Raw genomic sequence first — 18457 nt, forward strand, 5'->3', positions numbered from 1 at the left:
ATCTGATTCTGTTTTATCTTTGAGAGAGGTGGTGCAGTGAATGAATATTACAAATAAGTGTACAAAAACAATCCGTTGTTTCATTTTTGTGTGTTTTCATCATCATGAATAATTGAGATACTCATCCATTTTGGCTAGGTCTCTTGATCAGAATAGAAGAGGGAATAAATAAAATTTGTGTTTGTATTCAGTTCAGTTCAGTCGCTCAGTCGTGTCTGACTCTTTACGACCCCATGAACTGTAGCATGCCAGGCCTCCCTGTCCATCATCAACTCCTGGAGCCTACTCAAACTCATGTCCATTGAGTCGGTGATGCCATCCATCCATCTCATCGTCTGTTGTCCCCTTTTTCTCCTGCCTTCAATCCAGCATCAGGGTCTTTTCAAATTAGTCAGTTCTTTGCATCAGGTGGCCAGAGTACTGAAGTTCCAGCTTCAGCATCAGTCCTTCCAATGAATATTCAGGATTGATTTCCTTTAGGATGAACTGGTTGGATCTCCTTGCAGTCCAAGGGGCTCTCAAGAGTCTTCTCCAACACCACAGTTCAAAAGTATCAGTTCTTCAGCGCTCAGCTTTCTTTATAGTCCAACTCTCACATCCATACATGACTTCTGGAAAAACCGTAGCTTTGACTAGACAGACCTTTGTCAGCAAAGTAATGTCTCTGATTTTTAATATGCTGTCTAGGTTGGTCATAGCTTTTCTTCTAAGGAGCAAGTGTCTTTTAATTTCATGGCTGCATTCACCACCTGCAGTGATTTTAGAGCCCAAAAAAACAAAGTCTGTCACTGTTTCCCCAGCTACTTGCCATGAAGTGCAGGGACCAGATGCCATGATCTTAGTTTTTTGAACGTTGAGTTTTAAGCCAACTTTTTCACTCTCCTCTTTCACTTTCATCAAGAGGCTCTTTAGTTCTTCTTCACTTTCTGTCTTAAGGGTGGTATCTTCTGCGTATCTGAGGTTATTGATATTTCTCCCATCAATATTGATTCCAGCTTGTGCTTCATCCAGTCCAGCATTTCTCATGATGTACTCTGCATATAAGTTAAATAAGCAGGGTGACAATATTCAGCCTTGATGTACTCCTTTCCCGATTTGGAACCAGTCTGTTGTTCCATGTCCAGTTCTAACTGTTGCTTTTTGACCTGCATACAGATTCCTCAGGAGGCAGGTCAAGTGGTCTGGTATTCCCATCTCTTTCAGAATTTTCCAGTTTGTTTTGATCCACACAGTCAATGGAGAAGGCAATGGCACCCCACTCCAGTACTCTTGCCTAGAAAGTCCCATGGACAGAGGAGCCTGGGGGCTGCAGTCCATGGGGTCGCTAAGAGTTGGACATGACTGAGCGACTTCACTTTCACTTTTCACTTTCATGCATTGGAGAAGGAAATGGCAACCCACTCCAGTGTTCTTGCCTGGAGAATCCCAGGGACGGGGGAGCCTGGTGGGCTGCCATCTATGGGGTCGCACAGAGTTGGACACGACTGAAGCGACTTAGCAGCAGCAGCAGCACAAAGTCAAAGGCTTTGGCATAGTCAATAAAGCAGAAATAGATGTTTTTTTCTGGAACTCTCTTGCTTTTTTGATGATCTGGCGGATGTTGGCAATTTGATCTCTGGTTCCTCTGCCTTTTCTAAAACCAGCTTGAACATCTGGAAGTTCACAGTTCACGTACTGTTGAAGCCTGGCTTGGAGAATTTAGAGCATTACTTTACTAGCATGTGAGATGAGTGCAATTGCGTGGTAGTTTGAGCATTCTTTGGCATTGCCTTTCTTTGGGATTATATTGAAAACTGACCTTTTCCAGTCCTGTGGCTGCTGCTGAATTTTCCAAATTTGCTGGCATACCGAGTGCAGCACTTTCACAGCATCATCTTTTAGGATTTGAAATAGCTCAACTGGAATTCCATCACCTCTGCTGGGTTGTTACAGTTCATCAATTTCTTAGTATTTGTTCAGCCAAGCTTCTTTATAGTCTTAGTGCTTGGAACATTTTCAAGAAGTTTTTAGAAGGTTAGTTTATTTCATTAGCAATTTGTCCAAGGAAAAATACAGAAAAGGGGACAGGGAAATACAGATGCTGAAATTTTTTATTATGAAACTCATTCCATAGTAAAAATCATTTGGTCATGGTAGTGAATGCTTTTTCCTACTTCAGCTGCAGATTTTATTTTTCAGTAAGAAATATTAAAGGAGTTTTTTCCTACAGGAAGCAGTGTGGTTCCTCTCTAACATCACTGCAGGAAATCAGCAGCAGGTTCAGGCAGTAATTGATGCCAATCTTGTACCAATGATAATACACCTTTTGGATAAGGTAAGAAAGTCATCTTGTTAGTATCTGTGTAAGAGGAGAAGAACTTAATATAACTAATTGTGTGTGTATATATATTTTTTTGTTTAATTAGAATTGATACAGTGGCATGAGTAGTACAGTAAAGTAGTATTAATATTAAAACTTACAAGCAATTTTTATATACATGAAACATTTCTTTTTAGAAACCACTGGCCCTTTTTCTTATTCTTTTATAAAAATTACCATTATCTTAGAATTTATTAAAAATCATATGCTTGAATATTGTTCCATGCACTTTACATATATTACCTTATTTAATGCTGTAACTCTATAAGGTCAAGAATTATTCCCATTTGACAGATGAAGAAACTCTAGTATAGACAAATAAACTGCCCAAGATCAAACAGCAAGTAATTGTGCTATTTAGTCATATGCCATGTCATCACATGCTTACATTAACTTTTGGGAAGGACACAATTTAAAATGTCACAATCAAAAAATAAAATGTCACAATCACAGCATGCGGGTTTTTTCCTGAACACTGATCTGTTCATTAAAGAGAAGTTATCTCTATCCTCTTTTCCTCCATGTTTCTTACAAACTGCTAGATTGGGTTCAGTTTTTAGGGAAAAATATTTAATGCTCTAATGATTCACATGGGGAGATACATTCTGTTTATCCTACATTTAGTGATAATTTAGATTGATAAGTGAGCTCAAGTGTTACCAGACTGTTCCACCCATTATTATAATGTTATTCATCATTCTTTCACATAGTGGTTTTTAAGCAGTCATGATGAACAGTACCTAGATCTCTTATTTCACTAGGAACTGCAAAATGATGACTTTGTAATTGTGTCATTCTTTATGTATTAGGCGTGATTCTTCAGTAAAGAAGATTAAAGAGCGTTTCCTTATCAGCTGTTTGTTTACTCTTAAATATATTTCATATATTAAAAGCAAGATAAATGTTTGATTCCTGCTTATTATCATTCAGTTTTTAGAATGACATGGTTCCCTAGCAACCTCAAAAGGAGACTAGTGCGAAGTTTTCAGTGTCATTAGGAAATTACAGATATACATACATCTATTTTTATTAAAAGTTTCAGTCCTTTGTAGTTATTCTTTCTGACACTCAGGTTGTCCCTGACCAGTGGGAACCTCTTTTAAGTTTGGTGCCTGTCTTTTTAACATCACCCGAGTATTTGTTGAGAGCTTCCTACCTTTTGGATATGACATGATTCTTGGGCGCTTTTTTTTGGTATATTTTCTGACCTAGACCTAGAATTAACTATTTTCAGGGTGTCTTGCTTCCTTTTTGTAGCAAGTGGTATTTAAAGGTCATAGTTCAGATACTAAGGATGATCATTGCTACAAGATTGTCATGATATCTATCTAGGCTTGAATGAATAAAATAGGAAGTAAATTTTTTTGTTTTTTTTAAGAAAATGAAAGATATACATATTGTAATTTTTGTAAACATGAGAATTCATAAAAACAAATTGTGAATGAAAGAAAGCTATCAGATATCACTAAGATAACTTTTTTATTTTTACTTATTTGATTTTGTATTTTTATCTCGTCTATGGTGGAAATCTTTCTGTAGACACAGTTACTTGACATATATTGAGGTATATAATATAAAATCTGTCAAAATAACAAGACCACATTGATGCTAATAACATCACTACTCCACTTTTGGGATTTCCTTGAGGATTTTTTTTCTTCAGGATATATTCCATCAATGATGTACTTAAAAATAATGTCACTTGAAATAATTTCTATATGTGTAGTTAAGCCACCAGCTTCATATACAGTTTTTTGTTTCTGTGTTTTCTTTTATTTGGGGAAATTGCTTCAGTTTTGGGGTTTTATTTTTCTTTATTTTTGCGCATGCCAAGAGGATTATGGTTTCTTAGTTCCTCATTCAGACCCTCAGTAATGAGAGTGTGGAGACCTAACCATTGGACTGCTAAAAAATTCCCTTTTTTATTTTGTTTTTGGTTATGTAAAGCATTTATAGTTTCCAAGTGAAAAATAAGTACCTTGTTTTCAAGGTAATACACAAAGGTCTAACTTCTGTCTCTGTCTGTTCTTCCCTACTCTTTCCCTTAATTTTTGGGTTATTCTAATATTGTTTCTTCTTTAAATATAAGCAAATGTCTATGTAAGGTTTTTTCCGCGTGCCAGGTTACATTTAGGATCACTGGATCCACAAATAGACATAGATATAAATTTGCTATATAATGCCCATTTATTGCAAGTAAGGTTGTGTACTGTTTTACACTCCTACCAGTCTTACTGACAGATACTTGGGTTTTCTCAATCTGATAAGTAAAAGTAGATGTCCTACTGCAGCTTTTTTTTTTTGAAGTATGGTTGATTTACAGTGTTCAGTATTAATCTATTGTGGTTTTTTAAATTTTCTTGGTTAACTCTCAAAGGTGAGATTATTAAATCAAATATATGACTTTTTAAATTTATTTTTTAATTTGTATGAGAGTAACCTTTATAAGAGTAGTCTTTATCAGTCTCATTAATCATGGGTATTTTTATTTTTAAAACTATGTGTTTAAAAAGATACTTTATTTCACCTTGACATTTCTTTGACTAAAGTAAAATTGTAACTTCCTTATTTTTTTAACTGATTTTCCTGTATTTTATCATTGACTTCATTTGATATTATGAACAGCAATATCAAGTCAGTTTGTTGTTGGGAAAGTTCACAAAATAGAATCTCCATTTGTTTAGGGTAAATTGGGTTCAAAGCCTTATTTTTATTATATGGATACATAAAGGCTAGAAGAAAACCAGGGGGAGTATGCAGTTGAAAAATCATTTCAGGAAACACCTTTTCCAGTTTATCTTATATTGCAGTTTATATCCTTTACTTTGCTTTTGTAGGGAGATTTTGGCACTCAGAAAGAAGCTGCGTGGGCCATAAGTAACTTAACAATTAGTGGAAGAAAGGATCAAGTAAGTTCAGCTCTTATGTATTTCTCAAAACTGATAAGTAATAGTACTAATAATTCTAAGGTTTGTATTTCAGTAAATCATAATTTAAGATAATAGCAAGATAATAGACATCCTGTGATATATAAAAGTGTCACCTTGAATTCCTTTAGTTATATTTCATAAATGTGAAGTGTTCACTTTCCAGCTTCTTGGCCTACAAGAATTTTTCTAATCCAGGGTAAGATGAAGCACTTATTGTCAGCATTGTTTTTGTTTTTTAATGTTTTTTTGTTTTTTTAATGCCAGTTCCTGGACCAGGGACTGTACACCCGTGCCTGCTGCCTTGGCAGCACAGAGTCTTAACCTCTAGACTGCCAGGAAAGTCCCAGTCCCAGATACGTTTCACAGACAAGTAAAAAGGGGAAATTTGGAGCACATAATTGTCACAGATAAGCCATAGACTGAATCCACTCAAATATGAATATAGAGCAGAATATAAATATATTACATGGCAATAACTAATATAAAGATGATAGAAAATTTTCAGATTTTATGGAACCACAGAATAGCAGATTGAGAGGTGGCCGGGTATATGACAGTGCTAAATATTAAAGCAAAGAAAGGATGCTGTCACACTGAACAATTGTAATTTAAAAAAAATTACCTGGCCTCTTAAATGACTTCATAATTTAATATTAAAGGAGAAAGGCTCTCTGAAGGAAGTACTCCTTATGGCAGAGAAATGTGTCACATGAAATGGGTTGATTCCTTCATTTTCACTTCAGTTTTTTTCTCTAAGTTCGTGAAAAACAAACGTACTGCATAAAAAGAAAAGGTTAATGTAGGCTAACGTAACATGGAGAAGGGAATTCCACTGGAGAAGGGAATAGCAAACCACTTCAGCATTCTTGTCTTGAGAACCCCATGAACAGTATGAAAAGGCTAAATGATAGGATACCAAAAGAGGAACTCCCCAGGTCGGTAGGTGCCCAATATACTACTGGAGATCAGTGGAGAAATAACTCCAGAAAGAATGAAGGGATGGAGCCAAAGCAAAAACAATACCCAGTTGTCGATGAGACTGGTGATAGAAGCAAGGTCTAATGCTGTAAAGAGCAATATTGCATAGGAAGCTGGGATGTTAGCTAAGTCCATGAATCAAGGCAAATTAGAAGTAGTCAAATAGGAGATGGCAAGAGTGAACGTCAACATTCTAGGAATCGCGAACTAAAATGGACTGGAATGGGTGAATTTAACTCAGATGACCATTATATCTACTACTGTGGCAGGAATCCCTTAGAAGAAATGGAGTAGCCATCATGATCAACAAAACAGTCTGAAATGCAGTACTTGGATGCAATTTCAAAAACGACAGAATGATCTCTGTTCATTTCCAAAGCCAACCATTCAGTATCACAGTAATCCAAGTCTATGCCCCAACCAGTAACGCTGAAGAAGCTGAAGTTGAACGGTTCTATGAAGACCTCCAAGACCTTTTAGAACTAACACCCCAAAAAGATGTCCTTTTCATTATAGGGGACTGGAATGCAAAACTAGGAAGTCAAGAAACACCTGGGGTAACAGGCAAATTTGGCCTTGGAATACGGAATGAAGCAGGGCAAAGGCTAATAGAGTTTTGCCAAGAAAATGCACTGGTCATAGCAAACACCCTCTTCCAACAACACAAGAGAAGACTACATACGGATATCACCAGATGGTCAACACCAAAATCAGATTGATTATATTCTGTGCAGCCAAAGATGGAGAAGCTCTATATAGTCAGCAAAAACAAGACTGGGAGCTGACTGTGGCTCAGATCATAAACTCCTTATTGCCAAATTCAGACTTAAATTGAAGAAAGTAGGGAAAATCACTAGACCATTCAGATATGACCTAAATCAAATCCCTTATGATTATACAGTGGAAGTAAGAAATAGATTTAAGGGCCTAGATCTGATAGATAGAGTGCCTGATGAACTATGGACGGAGGTTCGTGACATTGTACAGGAGACAGAGATCAAGACCATCCCCAAGGAAAAGAAATGCAAAAAAGCAAAATGGCTCTCTGGGGAGGCCTTACAAATAGCTGTGAAAAGAAGAGAAACGAAAAGCAAAGGAGAAAAGGAAAGATATAAGCATCTGAATGCAGAGTTCCAAAGAATAGCAAGGAGAGATAGCCTTCCTCAGCAATCCATGCAAAAAAATAGAGGAAAACAACAGAATGGGAAAGACTAGAGATCTCTTCAAGAAAATTAGAGATACCAAGGGAACATTTCATGCAAACATGGGCTCAATAAAGGACAGAAATGGTATGTACCTAACAGAAGCAGAAGATATTAAGAAGAGATGGCAAGAATACACAGAAGAACTGTACAAAAAAGATCTTCACGACCAAGATAATCACGATGGTGTGATCACTGACCTAGAGCCAGACATCCTGGAATGTGAAGTCAAGTGGACCTTAGAAAGAAAGCATCACTATGAACAAAGCTAATGGAGGTGATGAAATTCCAGTTCAGCTATTTCACATTCACAATGCAGCTGTGAATGTGCTGCACTCAGTATGTGAGCAAATTTGGAAAACTCAGCAGTGGCCACAGGACTGGAAAAGGTCAGTTTTCATTCCAATCCCAAAGAAAGGCAATGCCAAAGAATGCTCAAACTGCTGCACAATTGCACTCATCTCACACGCTAATAAAGTAATGCTCAAAATTCTCCAAGCCAGGCTTCAGGAATACGTGAACCGTGAACTTCCAGATGTTCAAGCTGGTTTTAGAAAAGGCAGAGGAACCAGAGATCAAATTGCCAACATCCGCCGGATCATTGAAAAAGCAAGAGAATTCCAGAAAAACATATACTTCTGCTTTATTAACTATGCCAAAGCCTTTGACTGTGTGGATCACAATAAACTGTGGAAAATTCTTCAAGAGATGGGAATACCAGACCACCTGACCTGCCTCTTGAGAAACCTATATGCAAGTCAGGAAGCAACAGTTAGAACTGCACATGATACAACAGACTGGTTCCAAATAGGAAAAGGAGTACGTCAAGGCTGTATACTGTTACCCTGCTTATTTAACTTCTATGCAGAGTACATCACGAGAAATGCTGGACTGGAAGAAGCACAGGCTGGAATCAAGATTGCCGGGAGAAATATCAATAACCTCAGATATGCAGATGACACCACCCTTGTGGCAGAAAGTGAAGAGGAACTAAAGAGCCTCTTGATGAAAGTGAAAGAGGAGAGTGAGAAAGTTGGCTCAAGGCTCAACATTCAGAAAACGAAGATCATGGCATCTGGTCCCATCACTTCATGGGAAATAGATGGGGAAACAGTGGAAACAGTGTCAGACTTTATTTTTGGGGCTCCAACATCACTGCAGATGGTGACTGCAGCCATAAAATTAAAAGACGCTTACTCCTTGGAAGGAAAGTTATGACCAACCTAGATAGCATATTCAAAAGCAGAGACATTACTTTGCCAACAAAGGTCCATCTAGTCAAGACTATGGTTTTTCCAGTGGTCATGTATGGGTGTGAAAGTTGGACTGTGAAGAAAGCTGAGTGCCGAAGAATTGCTGCTTTTGAACTGTGGTGTTGGAGAAGACTCCTGAGAGTCCCTGGGACTGCAAGGAGATCCAACGAGTCCATTCTAAAGGAGATCAGTCTTGGGTGTTCTTTGGAAGGACTGATGCTAAAGCTGAAACTCCGATACTTTGGCCACCTCATGCAAAGAGTTGACTCATTGGAAAAGACTCTGATGCTGGGAGGGATTGGGGGCAGGAGGAGAAGGGGACTGCAGAGGATGAGATGGCTAGATGGCATCACTGACTCGATGGACATGAGTTTGAGTGAACTCCAGGAGTTGGTGATGGACAGGGAGGCCTGGCGTGCTGCAATTCATGGGGTCACAAAGAGTTGGAGACGATTGAGCGACTGAACTGAACTGAAACTGAACTTAACATGTGAGAAATGAGGTCATATTTCCAAATTCAAGATTATAAAGTCAGAATTATTCCAGTGAGATAACAGGGTGCACAAAAGAAATTCACTGAACATTTATTATATCATGGTATTTTTGTTCTTCAGGTGGCCTACCTAATCCAACAAAATGTTATCCCACCTTTTTGCAACTTGCTGACTGTAAAAGATGCACAAGTTGTGCAAGTAGTACTCGATGGACTAAGTAATATATTAAAAATGGCTGAAGATGAGGCAGAAACCATAGCCAATCTTATAGAAGAATGTGGAGGTAAGTTTATTATATGCTGTTATTCCACATTTTAATATTCTTTTTGTAACTACTTTTATTTTCAAATGCACACTTCTATATTTTTCTGTCTAAATACTATATTCTATATGTACAGTCCTGCTCAGCTTGCTGCATATTCTTAGGTAACTGAATTGCTGCCATATATTGAACAGGCACTGTGCTAAGATACTGGGAAGACAGTGATAAACAAGACACAGTCCTTGCCCTCAAGGCATGTAGTCCAATCATGGAGATAAACATGAACTGATTTAATGATTACCCTAATAGAAATGTGCAACAAAGTGAAAAACCGAATTTGTCCTGGAAGAAATAGGAAGTAACCTGAGCTAGATTTGAGAGATGAATAAGGATTAAGAAAGTAAAAAGGGATGAAAGGTGTTCCAGGCAGAGATAACACCATGAGCAACGTCTGAGGTGAGAAATAGCATTCAGCAAATTATAAGTAGTTCAGTGTTGCTAAATCACAAAGTATGAGATAGAAAACGCCAGAAGATGAGACTGTAGAGTTAGCCATTGATCAGGCCCCTACAGTCTTGGAAGCTTTGTAGCACAGCAGATACTTTAAGGCGGTGGTCCCCAAATCTAGCAGTGCACCAGAACCACCAAGAAGGTACACAACATGCCTTAGCTTTCAGCTCTTAAGATGAACATCTAGACAGAACATGGAAGTTTCTCGTGTGGGTGTGGAACAAAATATATTATCAACCTAGGTAAGCGTAAAAGTAAAGCTGTTTCGGATAGAAGTTGAGAAGTAAGTGAAAGGACAGGTAGCTAAGAATAGGAGAACAAGTATCTTCAACTTATTTAGTAGAATTTGGTGACTTGAAAATTAATAGGAAGTGTTTTTAAAGTTACTTAAGTGATACGCAGCACACAAAATGACAGAACAACAACAACAAAATTTGTAACTATCAAATTGGGAACAGGAAACGGGAAATACTGTTAGGTAACTAATTATAATTAGAAAGTGAGTTCCAGAAAAAATTTAAAACTTAAAAAATTTGAAATTTAAAAGGAATAGTTAAAAAATTTTTTCCTACTTGTGTATTTTTTTCTTTTACCATATAAACCTTTTAATAATTAAAATTTTATTTTCTATATTAATATAAAAATATAGATCTTGAGCATTGCCTATTTCACTGGAAGTAAAGCCTAGCTTACAAATTTCCCAAAGGATTCTCTGCCATAGGGTACAACAAGTCATTGGAAGATTTTACCAAGGGAATTGATATGTTTAATGGAACATGGATATGAGGGGAATGGAACCCTGGTAGAGACTGGCAGGAAACCACCTAGGAAAGTGTATAGCGATCACACCACAATAAATGAAGGCAGTGATAATAGAGACGAGGGGGAGATGACAGGATTCAAAAAATGGATAGGATAGGCTTTGAGGTTTTTGAGATTCTGTTATAGAGTTGAGGGAAAGGGGAACTTTAATAATTAGTCTTTCTCACAGATTTCAAACTGTTGTTGATTATCACCAGTAAGAATACAGTAGAATAAACAGTGTAAATGAAGAATGGCAGATAACATTGTGTTTATACAGCTTGAACTTTGGTACCTATAAAGTGTCCTCATGGAATTATCAAGCAGGTTTAAAGTTTTAAGCATCTGACGCTCAGAAAAATGAATCCATAGATGAGGAGAAGTCCTCAACCTATATGTAAATAGGAGTTAAGCCTTTTCGTGAAAAGGCCCCATAAGGAGAGTGTGTAAAGTGAGAAATATGCCTAAAGCAATTTCCTCCGCTTAAGAAATAGAGGACAAATACTCATAAAAGGGCAATTTCACTTTAATTCAGAGATTTTAAAATTAATTATTACTCCTGTTAGGCTTCCTTGGTGGCTCAGTTGGTAAAGAATCCGCCTGCAATGTAGGAGACCACCTGCAGGAGGCAAGGGTTCGATCCTTGGGTCAGGAAGATCTCCTGGAGAAGGGAATGGCAACCCACTCCAGTATTCTTGCCTGGAGAATCCCATGGACAGAGGAGCCTGGTGGACTACAGTCCGTGGGGTTGCAAGAATCAGACATGACTTAGTGACTAAACCACTACAAAGCAAAACAGTATTCAATTTTTATATCAATAGGTTGTTTACATATTTTGCTTTTGATTTAATACATTTGTTAGTATTTACAGGGGAAAATCCTCTTTCCCCTGAAATACTGTTGTTGATCATGATCATTTTTCATTGTACTTAATAGCTGTCTTAACATTCATATTTGTTAATCATGAGTATTTAAAAGTTTTTTCTTAGATGCTCACTAGAAAAATTTGGCAAATGCTACTAAATAGAAAGAACTTGCTTTTAACTTCTTTTACTTTTCTTGCACCTTTGGGTTTTACTGTTTGTTTTGGGGTGTTTTTGGTTTTTTTCTTTAAACATGGCTCACGGGATCCTCAGTTTCAACCAGGATTGAAACCGAGCCACATGACAGTGAAAGCCCAGAGTCCTAACCACTACACCACCAGGGATTTCCCAGCTTTTAACAGAGTAATTTTACATACTATTACTCCTTACAAACACTGATGTATGATATATAATTTTCTTCTGAATAGATAGATATCCCATTGCTTAATTTATATGTAGTTAAACACTCAAGTATTTGTGTTTTTTGTTTTTTGTTTGTTTTTTTTTTGCTGCAGTGTGCCACATGGCATATAGGATTTTAGTTCCCTGACCAGAAATTGAATCAGAGCTCCTTGCATTGGAAGTGTGGAGTTTTGACTACTGGACTGCCAGAGAGGTCCCTCAGATAATTTTTTAAGATAAATACGCTATATCTTTGTGAAAAAATCCTTACTGTTTTTAAGATTCACCTTTAGAATAGATACCCCAAAATTGAATTTATGTGTTCCCAAGATTATTGTAACACTTTCTGCTGCTGTGTTGTTGTTGTTGTTTTAATATTATTATTATTTCACTTCATAAAATCTCTTACAGGACTGGAGAAAATTGAACAGCTTCAAAATCATGAAAATGAAGACATCTACAAATTGGCCTATGAGATCATTGATCAGTTCTTCTCTTCAGATGATGTATTTAATAATCTTATCATTTTCTTAGTTTTACTTAATAAGCATAAGTCTGGATGAAATTTAAGCTAGGACATATATGTATGCATTTTAGAGAATGGAATTGAAATAGATACATAATATTTCAGTTTTTTAAAGTCCTTTGGGGTATTAAAAAGTAGTATTAGCTCAAATGGCAAAAACAGAAGAGAATTTTTTGAGAGTGAATAAATTAGGCTTTATTTTCCCTTGATGTCTCTATATTTTATATTGCTAATAGCCTAATGTGTTTATAAACAAAATAGTGAAGCTAGTATATCCTATAATAAATCCATTATGACAATAATTAATCTGTATTTGAATATATTGCCACCATTAATTTTAGTTGGTGACCAAAAACAAATATGAAGATAAATAGATACAGTGGAAAAAAATTATCAAGAAATGTAAGTTACTATATAACGTATACTATAGAAGAATGTTTTCAGATTGTCAGTATATGGTAGTTGAAATTAAAGAATTATTTTTAGTATTATCTCTTTGGGAATGTTAAATCTAAAATTATAGTGATCAGATATAGCCAGCAGTAGATTTCTTGATTAAGTTTCTCAACTTTTTAAAAAAGAAAATGGAATATTATTAAATATTTTGTTAAGTATATATGGTTTGTAGATTAACTTGAGAAGGACAATACTAAAAAAGAATTAGACTATTTATACCTACAGATTATCAAGCTAAGTCCTATTTAGAATATAATATTTGTTAAAAAGCATACTTTTTTAAAAGTAGCTTTTATCATGTATTAAAGTTGGATATTTTTAGAAGTCCTAATTGATAATTAGGTATACACAAAGCCTTAATGATTTTTAATACTTCAACATGCAAGTCTTGCTTACTCTGTTACATTGTGAAAATAATAATAAAGATGATGTGCCTCTTTATAGGAACTATACCATAGGCACATAATTTTGTGGTATTTCAACTGTTAGATATAAAGCATATAGAAAGAATATCAGTTATCCATTTTAATAGGGCTATTATGTTACACTTTAAGCTCAAAAGTTGTCTCCAGTTGCTATTAAAATATTAACCGAAGAATACACTTAGCCTCCAAAAGTGGTAGCATTAGAATGAGTATACTGTCTGAATTTGAGACATAGTCCCATCTCCAATCTCTTTCATTCTTTCAGAAGATATCCATTTTGCATATTCTCTTCAGTTTCTTCTCTTTTGGCATCCCTTAAGAAAAAAACCTTTATGAAGTGTTTTCAGGGTTCTCAAGGGATGGTAGGACAGTGTTGGCCACCCATAATCTCTCATACTTTTTAAATGGAAGTGTTAACTACAATTCTATGTTTTATAATTTAAAACTAACCATCACCTTCTTTTTTTCCCCTCCCCTTTAGATTGATGAAGACCCTAGCCTTGTTCCAGAGGCAATACAAGGTGGAACATTTGGTTTCAATTCATCTGCCAATGTACCAACAGAAGGGTTCCAGTTCTAGAAAGATGTTGTGGAAGTTAGGTACAATGCAGCACTGGGATATATATATATATATACATATATATAAAAAGGTTTGATCCATCAAGCTTGGCTCATGGGATCTGCTGCTGCATTAAATCGGGAAAGAAAATGTGAAGATTTCATTTGGAATCACAGAAAATGCCCAAATGAGGTCAAGATGGCGAGTGGGTGCGAGTGAGAATGAGTGGCAAAATGTAATGAAAACTCTACATGGATGCTTATTTAGGTTGTTCAAAGTAAAAAGGGCTACAGGTCACAGATCTTCAGTGCCTGAGAAGGAACAATGACTTTGTATCAATTGAGGGGAAAGTGCAGTACTGTCATCTTCAAGCCTTGTAAGCATGAAAGAGAATAGGATGCCCATAAAAGTCAAAGGAAAACGAGCCCAGGCCTTGCTATGAAGCAGTGTGTGAGTGGACAGTGTTGAATGAATGTCTGGCTCAGTGATGGAGAGCCAGGTTCATCTTTCAAATCTAGGGCTCTTCATTCACGAAGCAGACTCCTAGTCCTGGAGTGACTGTGTACGAGAGTATGGTTGTGGTGCTGTATGTGAACGCATGCAAGCTTGATTTGCCTTCAGGGGGCTGATAACAAACCTAGTAAAATCATCAGAGTGAGATCATAAGTGTTACTGTACACTGGACATGAAAACAAAGACCAGTTCAGCAGCAGACATTGGTGTACTCTGCAGCCTGTGTTTTCTATTTCCCTTCCTCCCTGTTCCCACCCCCTCCTTTTTTTTTTTTTTTTTTTTAGGTTTTTTTTTTTTTGTGGGAGTTTTTTGTTTTGTTTTTAGTTTTTATTTACTTTACCTAGTATGGCTTTTTAGTTGCTTCTCAAGTCAGAAAACTTTCAGGAAGGTTTCCCTGTGCATTTGCACCAGATGAATGTTTGATGCTATGAAAAGCTTTCCATATCATCAAAACTAATTTGTGTAGATTTTTGCATGAAAAAAAAAATCATAAATTTCCCTCAAAATAGACTGTGTTGCAGTACACAAGTTGCCATTATAGTATAAAACAGTAAAATGTGCTTTTAAAAGCCATCCTTTTCATTTTCAGAGATAACATAAAGATCTTTGCATGAGGTAAATCTACAGCCTAGTTCATTTTTAGATTTTGTTGAGTCCTGTAAAGAAGAAGAAGAAAAAAGTTTCAGTTGTGGTAGAATACCGTGCTGTGTTTAAATGTTACTTGTTTTCAAACTTTGTTTTCTATGAAAATGATATGGAAACTTCTAAAATGGAATTTGGTGCATATGTACTGCTGAATAAAGACCGATGAAGAGGTTTGAATAGATGTACAAATCAAGTAATGGTTTGAACACCTTTAATAATATGCCTAATCTGTTCAATTGTTTTAGAATCTTTTTATCTTAGATGTAGGCAGCCATGAACAATCTATTTTGAGCCACTTTAGGGAGAAAACTTTGTATTTTTAAAACTTGCATAAAAGTTATGCAAGTGGTTTTTATAAATTGGAATAATACCTCAGTTTTGAGGTTATGCACACTAAATTAAATGTGACATAAATTAATTTGTACAAAAAGAACTCTTTATAAGGTGGCTCATTGTAGGAAATCCTGTGCCTTCCCCTTTGAGCACAAGTGTTGCATGAACAACAGTTTGCTATAAGAAACATACCAGATTAGCCACCATTAGCATCTATATCTACTTTGTGTTTAAAAATCAACTGGTAATTCTGAAACACTGTAGAATGGATAAAAATTATTTTGTGATCATAACTCTTTGTTGAACTAGAGTATTTTTGCAGCATTCCTTGTCATCAAAAACATGGTTAAAGTTTAAAACTAGAAGCAGCAGAAAACTAGCTTGTAAAATTTATCCAAGTAGAGTGCAGGCTAGGCTATCTTGGGGAAATAAACATTAAAACTCAAAGCAATGTTTTACATGGGGCATGTGTGTGTGCTGTGTGCATTTTTTATATATATATTAATGTAAAGTTAGAGTACAACTCAGTGGCTTGTGTTTGCTTGTCTTTCATAAGCTTTTAACATTGACCCAACATTACAAAAGAAGTTTCTTAAATTCTTTAATTTCAGTATGAAAGTGAAAGTGAAGTCGCTCAGTCGTGTCCGACTCTTTGTGACCCCATAGACTGTAGCCTACCAGGCTCCTCTGTCCACGGGATTTTCCAGGCAATAGTACTGGAGTGGATTGCCATTTCCTTCTCCAGGGGATCTTCCCAACCCAGGGCTCGAACCCGGGTCTCCCGCATTGTAGACAGATGCTTTACTGTCTGAGCCACCAGGGAAGTCCTAATTTCACTATAGATGTATTAATATTCCAACTTACTGAATTTGTTCAGCTGATGCCATCTGTGCTTCTGCTTCTTCCCTGTCCAAACCAAGATTCTGACCTACCTTCACTCCTTCAGCCAAAGTGGACTGAGAGAGACAACCTGAAATATATTTTAAGTATTTCTATTACTTCAGCATATGGCTGCAAATGATAGAGTGCACACAAAGTATGATTTTACAAATGGCATAAGTTACCAGAAGTAACATAACAGTGCTCTGCATAAATCTTGTTTCTTAGTGTACAAAAACCTGGTTAAAAGTAAGCCAGTGAGGTTATAGTAGGCCAAATGATTTTATAGAGTAATTTTCTTACGAGTGCTGGACTCATATCAGCTTGATTAGTCAAGGCCTGCAGAAGAAGCTGATCTCAGAGAAGAACCTAAACTGTCGTTTAAAGGGGCTCACCTGATTAAATCAGGCCTACCCCTTATTATCTCCCTTTTAATTGACCCAAAGCCAAACTGATGAGTACATTATTATACCTGCACTATCCCTTCCTCTTTACCCTATGCGTGCGTACCAAGTTGCCCCCAACTCTTTGTGACCCTGTAGGCAATAGCCCACCAGGTTCCTCTATCCAAGCATGAATACTGCAGTAGGTTGCCATGCCCTCCTCCAGGGGATCTTCCTGATCCAGGGATCGAACCCACATCTCTCAAGTGTTTTGCATTGGCATGTGGATTCTTTACCACTGGCGCCACCTGGGAAGCCTACTGTTTGGCCTAGTCACAGAGTGATATCCATCATGCTCAAATAATCCTGTCAACACTTGAGTAAATGGAATTATAAAGGGTATGTATATCAGGGACTCTTGGAAGCCACCTTAAGAGTTCCTGTACCACAAAGAAATAACTAGCATTTAGAGCTGGAGCAATTTAGATGTGATCACCTAACATATCACAAGCTTATTTTTGGATGAAGGTCCCCTGTGAGAATCTAATGAAAACTGCCCGAGCTTCCTTCCAGAATACATATACATACAGTTGGGAGCTCTGTGGGAGTCTGAATTTCAAGATATGATCTGTCCGAGTCCTCCCTTTCAGATGATGGACTTGCCAAGAGGTGACTTGACCAAGGTCACAACTACTACTAAGGGCTAGATAAGACCCAGATCTCAACTCTTAAAATAGGGAGCTATGCTTTCAATTACTGCTGCAAAACTCATTTAAATTTGTGAGCCAATGCAAAAAAGCATTTATGCAGCATTTCTTATTGTAGTTTGAGAAATGACACACTAATTTTACAGAAGCTTGTCTGTGAGTTTTGAAATTACAGTTGACACTTTGAACACCATGGACTTTGCAGGCCCACTTACTTGCCTTTTTTCCCCACTAAATACGTACTTCAAGGTCAACTGTACTTTAAATCAGCTGTCTCTAGATTACTTGTAATACCTAATACAGTATAACTGCTACGTAAATAATTGTTAAGTACACTGTAAATACTGTGTAGCTAATCCCTTGAATACAGCTGAGGTTAGGGGCAGTGGCCCTCATCGATGGTTCTGCATCCAAGGATTCAACCAGCCACAGATCATGCAGTATTACAGTGAAAACAAGTCCACGTGTAAGTGAACCCATGTTATTCAGGGGTCCACTGTATTTTATTTCTTTCTGATTTTCCAAAATTGAATCTTTCATTGTGGATATTAAGAAGGTGAACTATATATAAACAGGCCAATTTAGCTTGAATTAGAGAAGTTACCAGTTGTGAACTCCTGAGGCCTAATGGGTTATTTATCTCTTAAACATGACGTTTTAAGCATTTAAGGAGAAAATGGTTTTTCATTTTAGCAGACACATTAATGAAGTGTATGCTTTTTAAAAATATGAGTAATGAAATTTATATGCCTTTAAATAAAATCAAAGTGCACATTCATAGTCTTACTGTATTCAGTTAATTCCTAAATTAAGGTGAAAAGAATGAAGATTTATAAAGCCTATATTCTGGTGTGATCAGAAGCAACTGAACTGTAGTGTACAGTGAATATTAACTGTCGTATCAATGTACAGGAAGGTAGGTTTAATGTTTTTTCTGTAAGACTTAACCTAGCAGTTTGAACATGTCTTTAAATTCA

General features: G+C 36.6%; 1 protein-coding gene across 1 annotated transcript in view; it reads left to right on the forward strand.

Annotated features, from left to right (window-relative positions):
- Window positions 1-15976, forward strand: part of KPNA4 (karyopherin subunit alpha 4) — a 62157-nt gene extending 46181 nt beyond the window's left edge. Inside the window, exons 13-17 of the mRNA XM_070792371.1 lie at window positions 2210-2314; window positions 5197-5268; window positions 9337-9499; window positions 12466-12560; window positions 13943-15976. Of these exons, the coding sequence (XP_070648472.1) occupies window positions 2210-2314; window positions 5197-5268; window positions 9337-9499; window positions 12466-12560; window positions 13943-14041 (534 nt within the window). The 3' untranslated portion in view covers window positions 14042-15976. The remainder of the gene's footprint in view (window positions 1-2209; window positions 2315-5196; window positions 5269-9336; window positions 9500-12465; window positions 12561-13942) is intronic.
- The last annotated feature ends 2481 nt before the right edge of the window (window positions 15977-18457 follow it).

Source organism: Bos indicus, chromosome 1 (genome assembly GCF_029378745.1).
Source record: "Bos indicus isolate NIAB-ARS_2022 breed Sahiwal x Tharparkar chromosome 1, NIAB-ARS_B.indTharparkar_mat_pri_1.0, whole genome shotgun sequence".
Classification (NCBI taxonomy): domain Eukaryota; kingdom Metazoa; phylum Chordata; class Mammalia; order Artiodactyla; family Bovidae; genus Bos; species Bos indicus.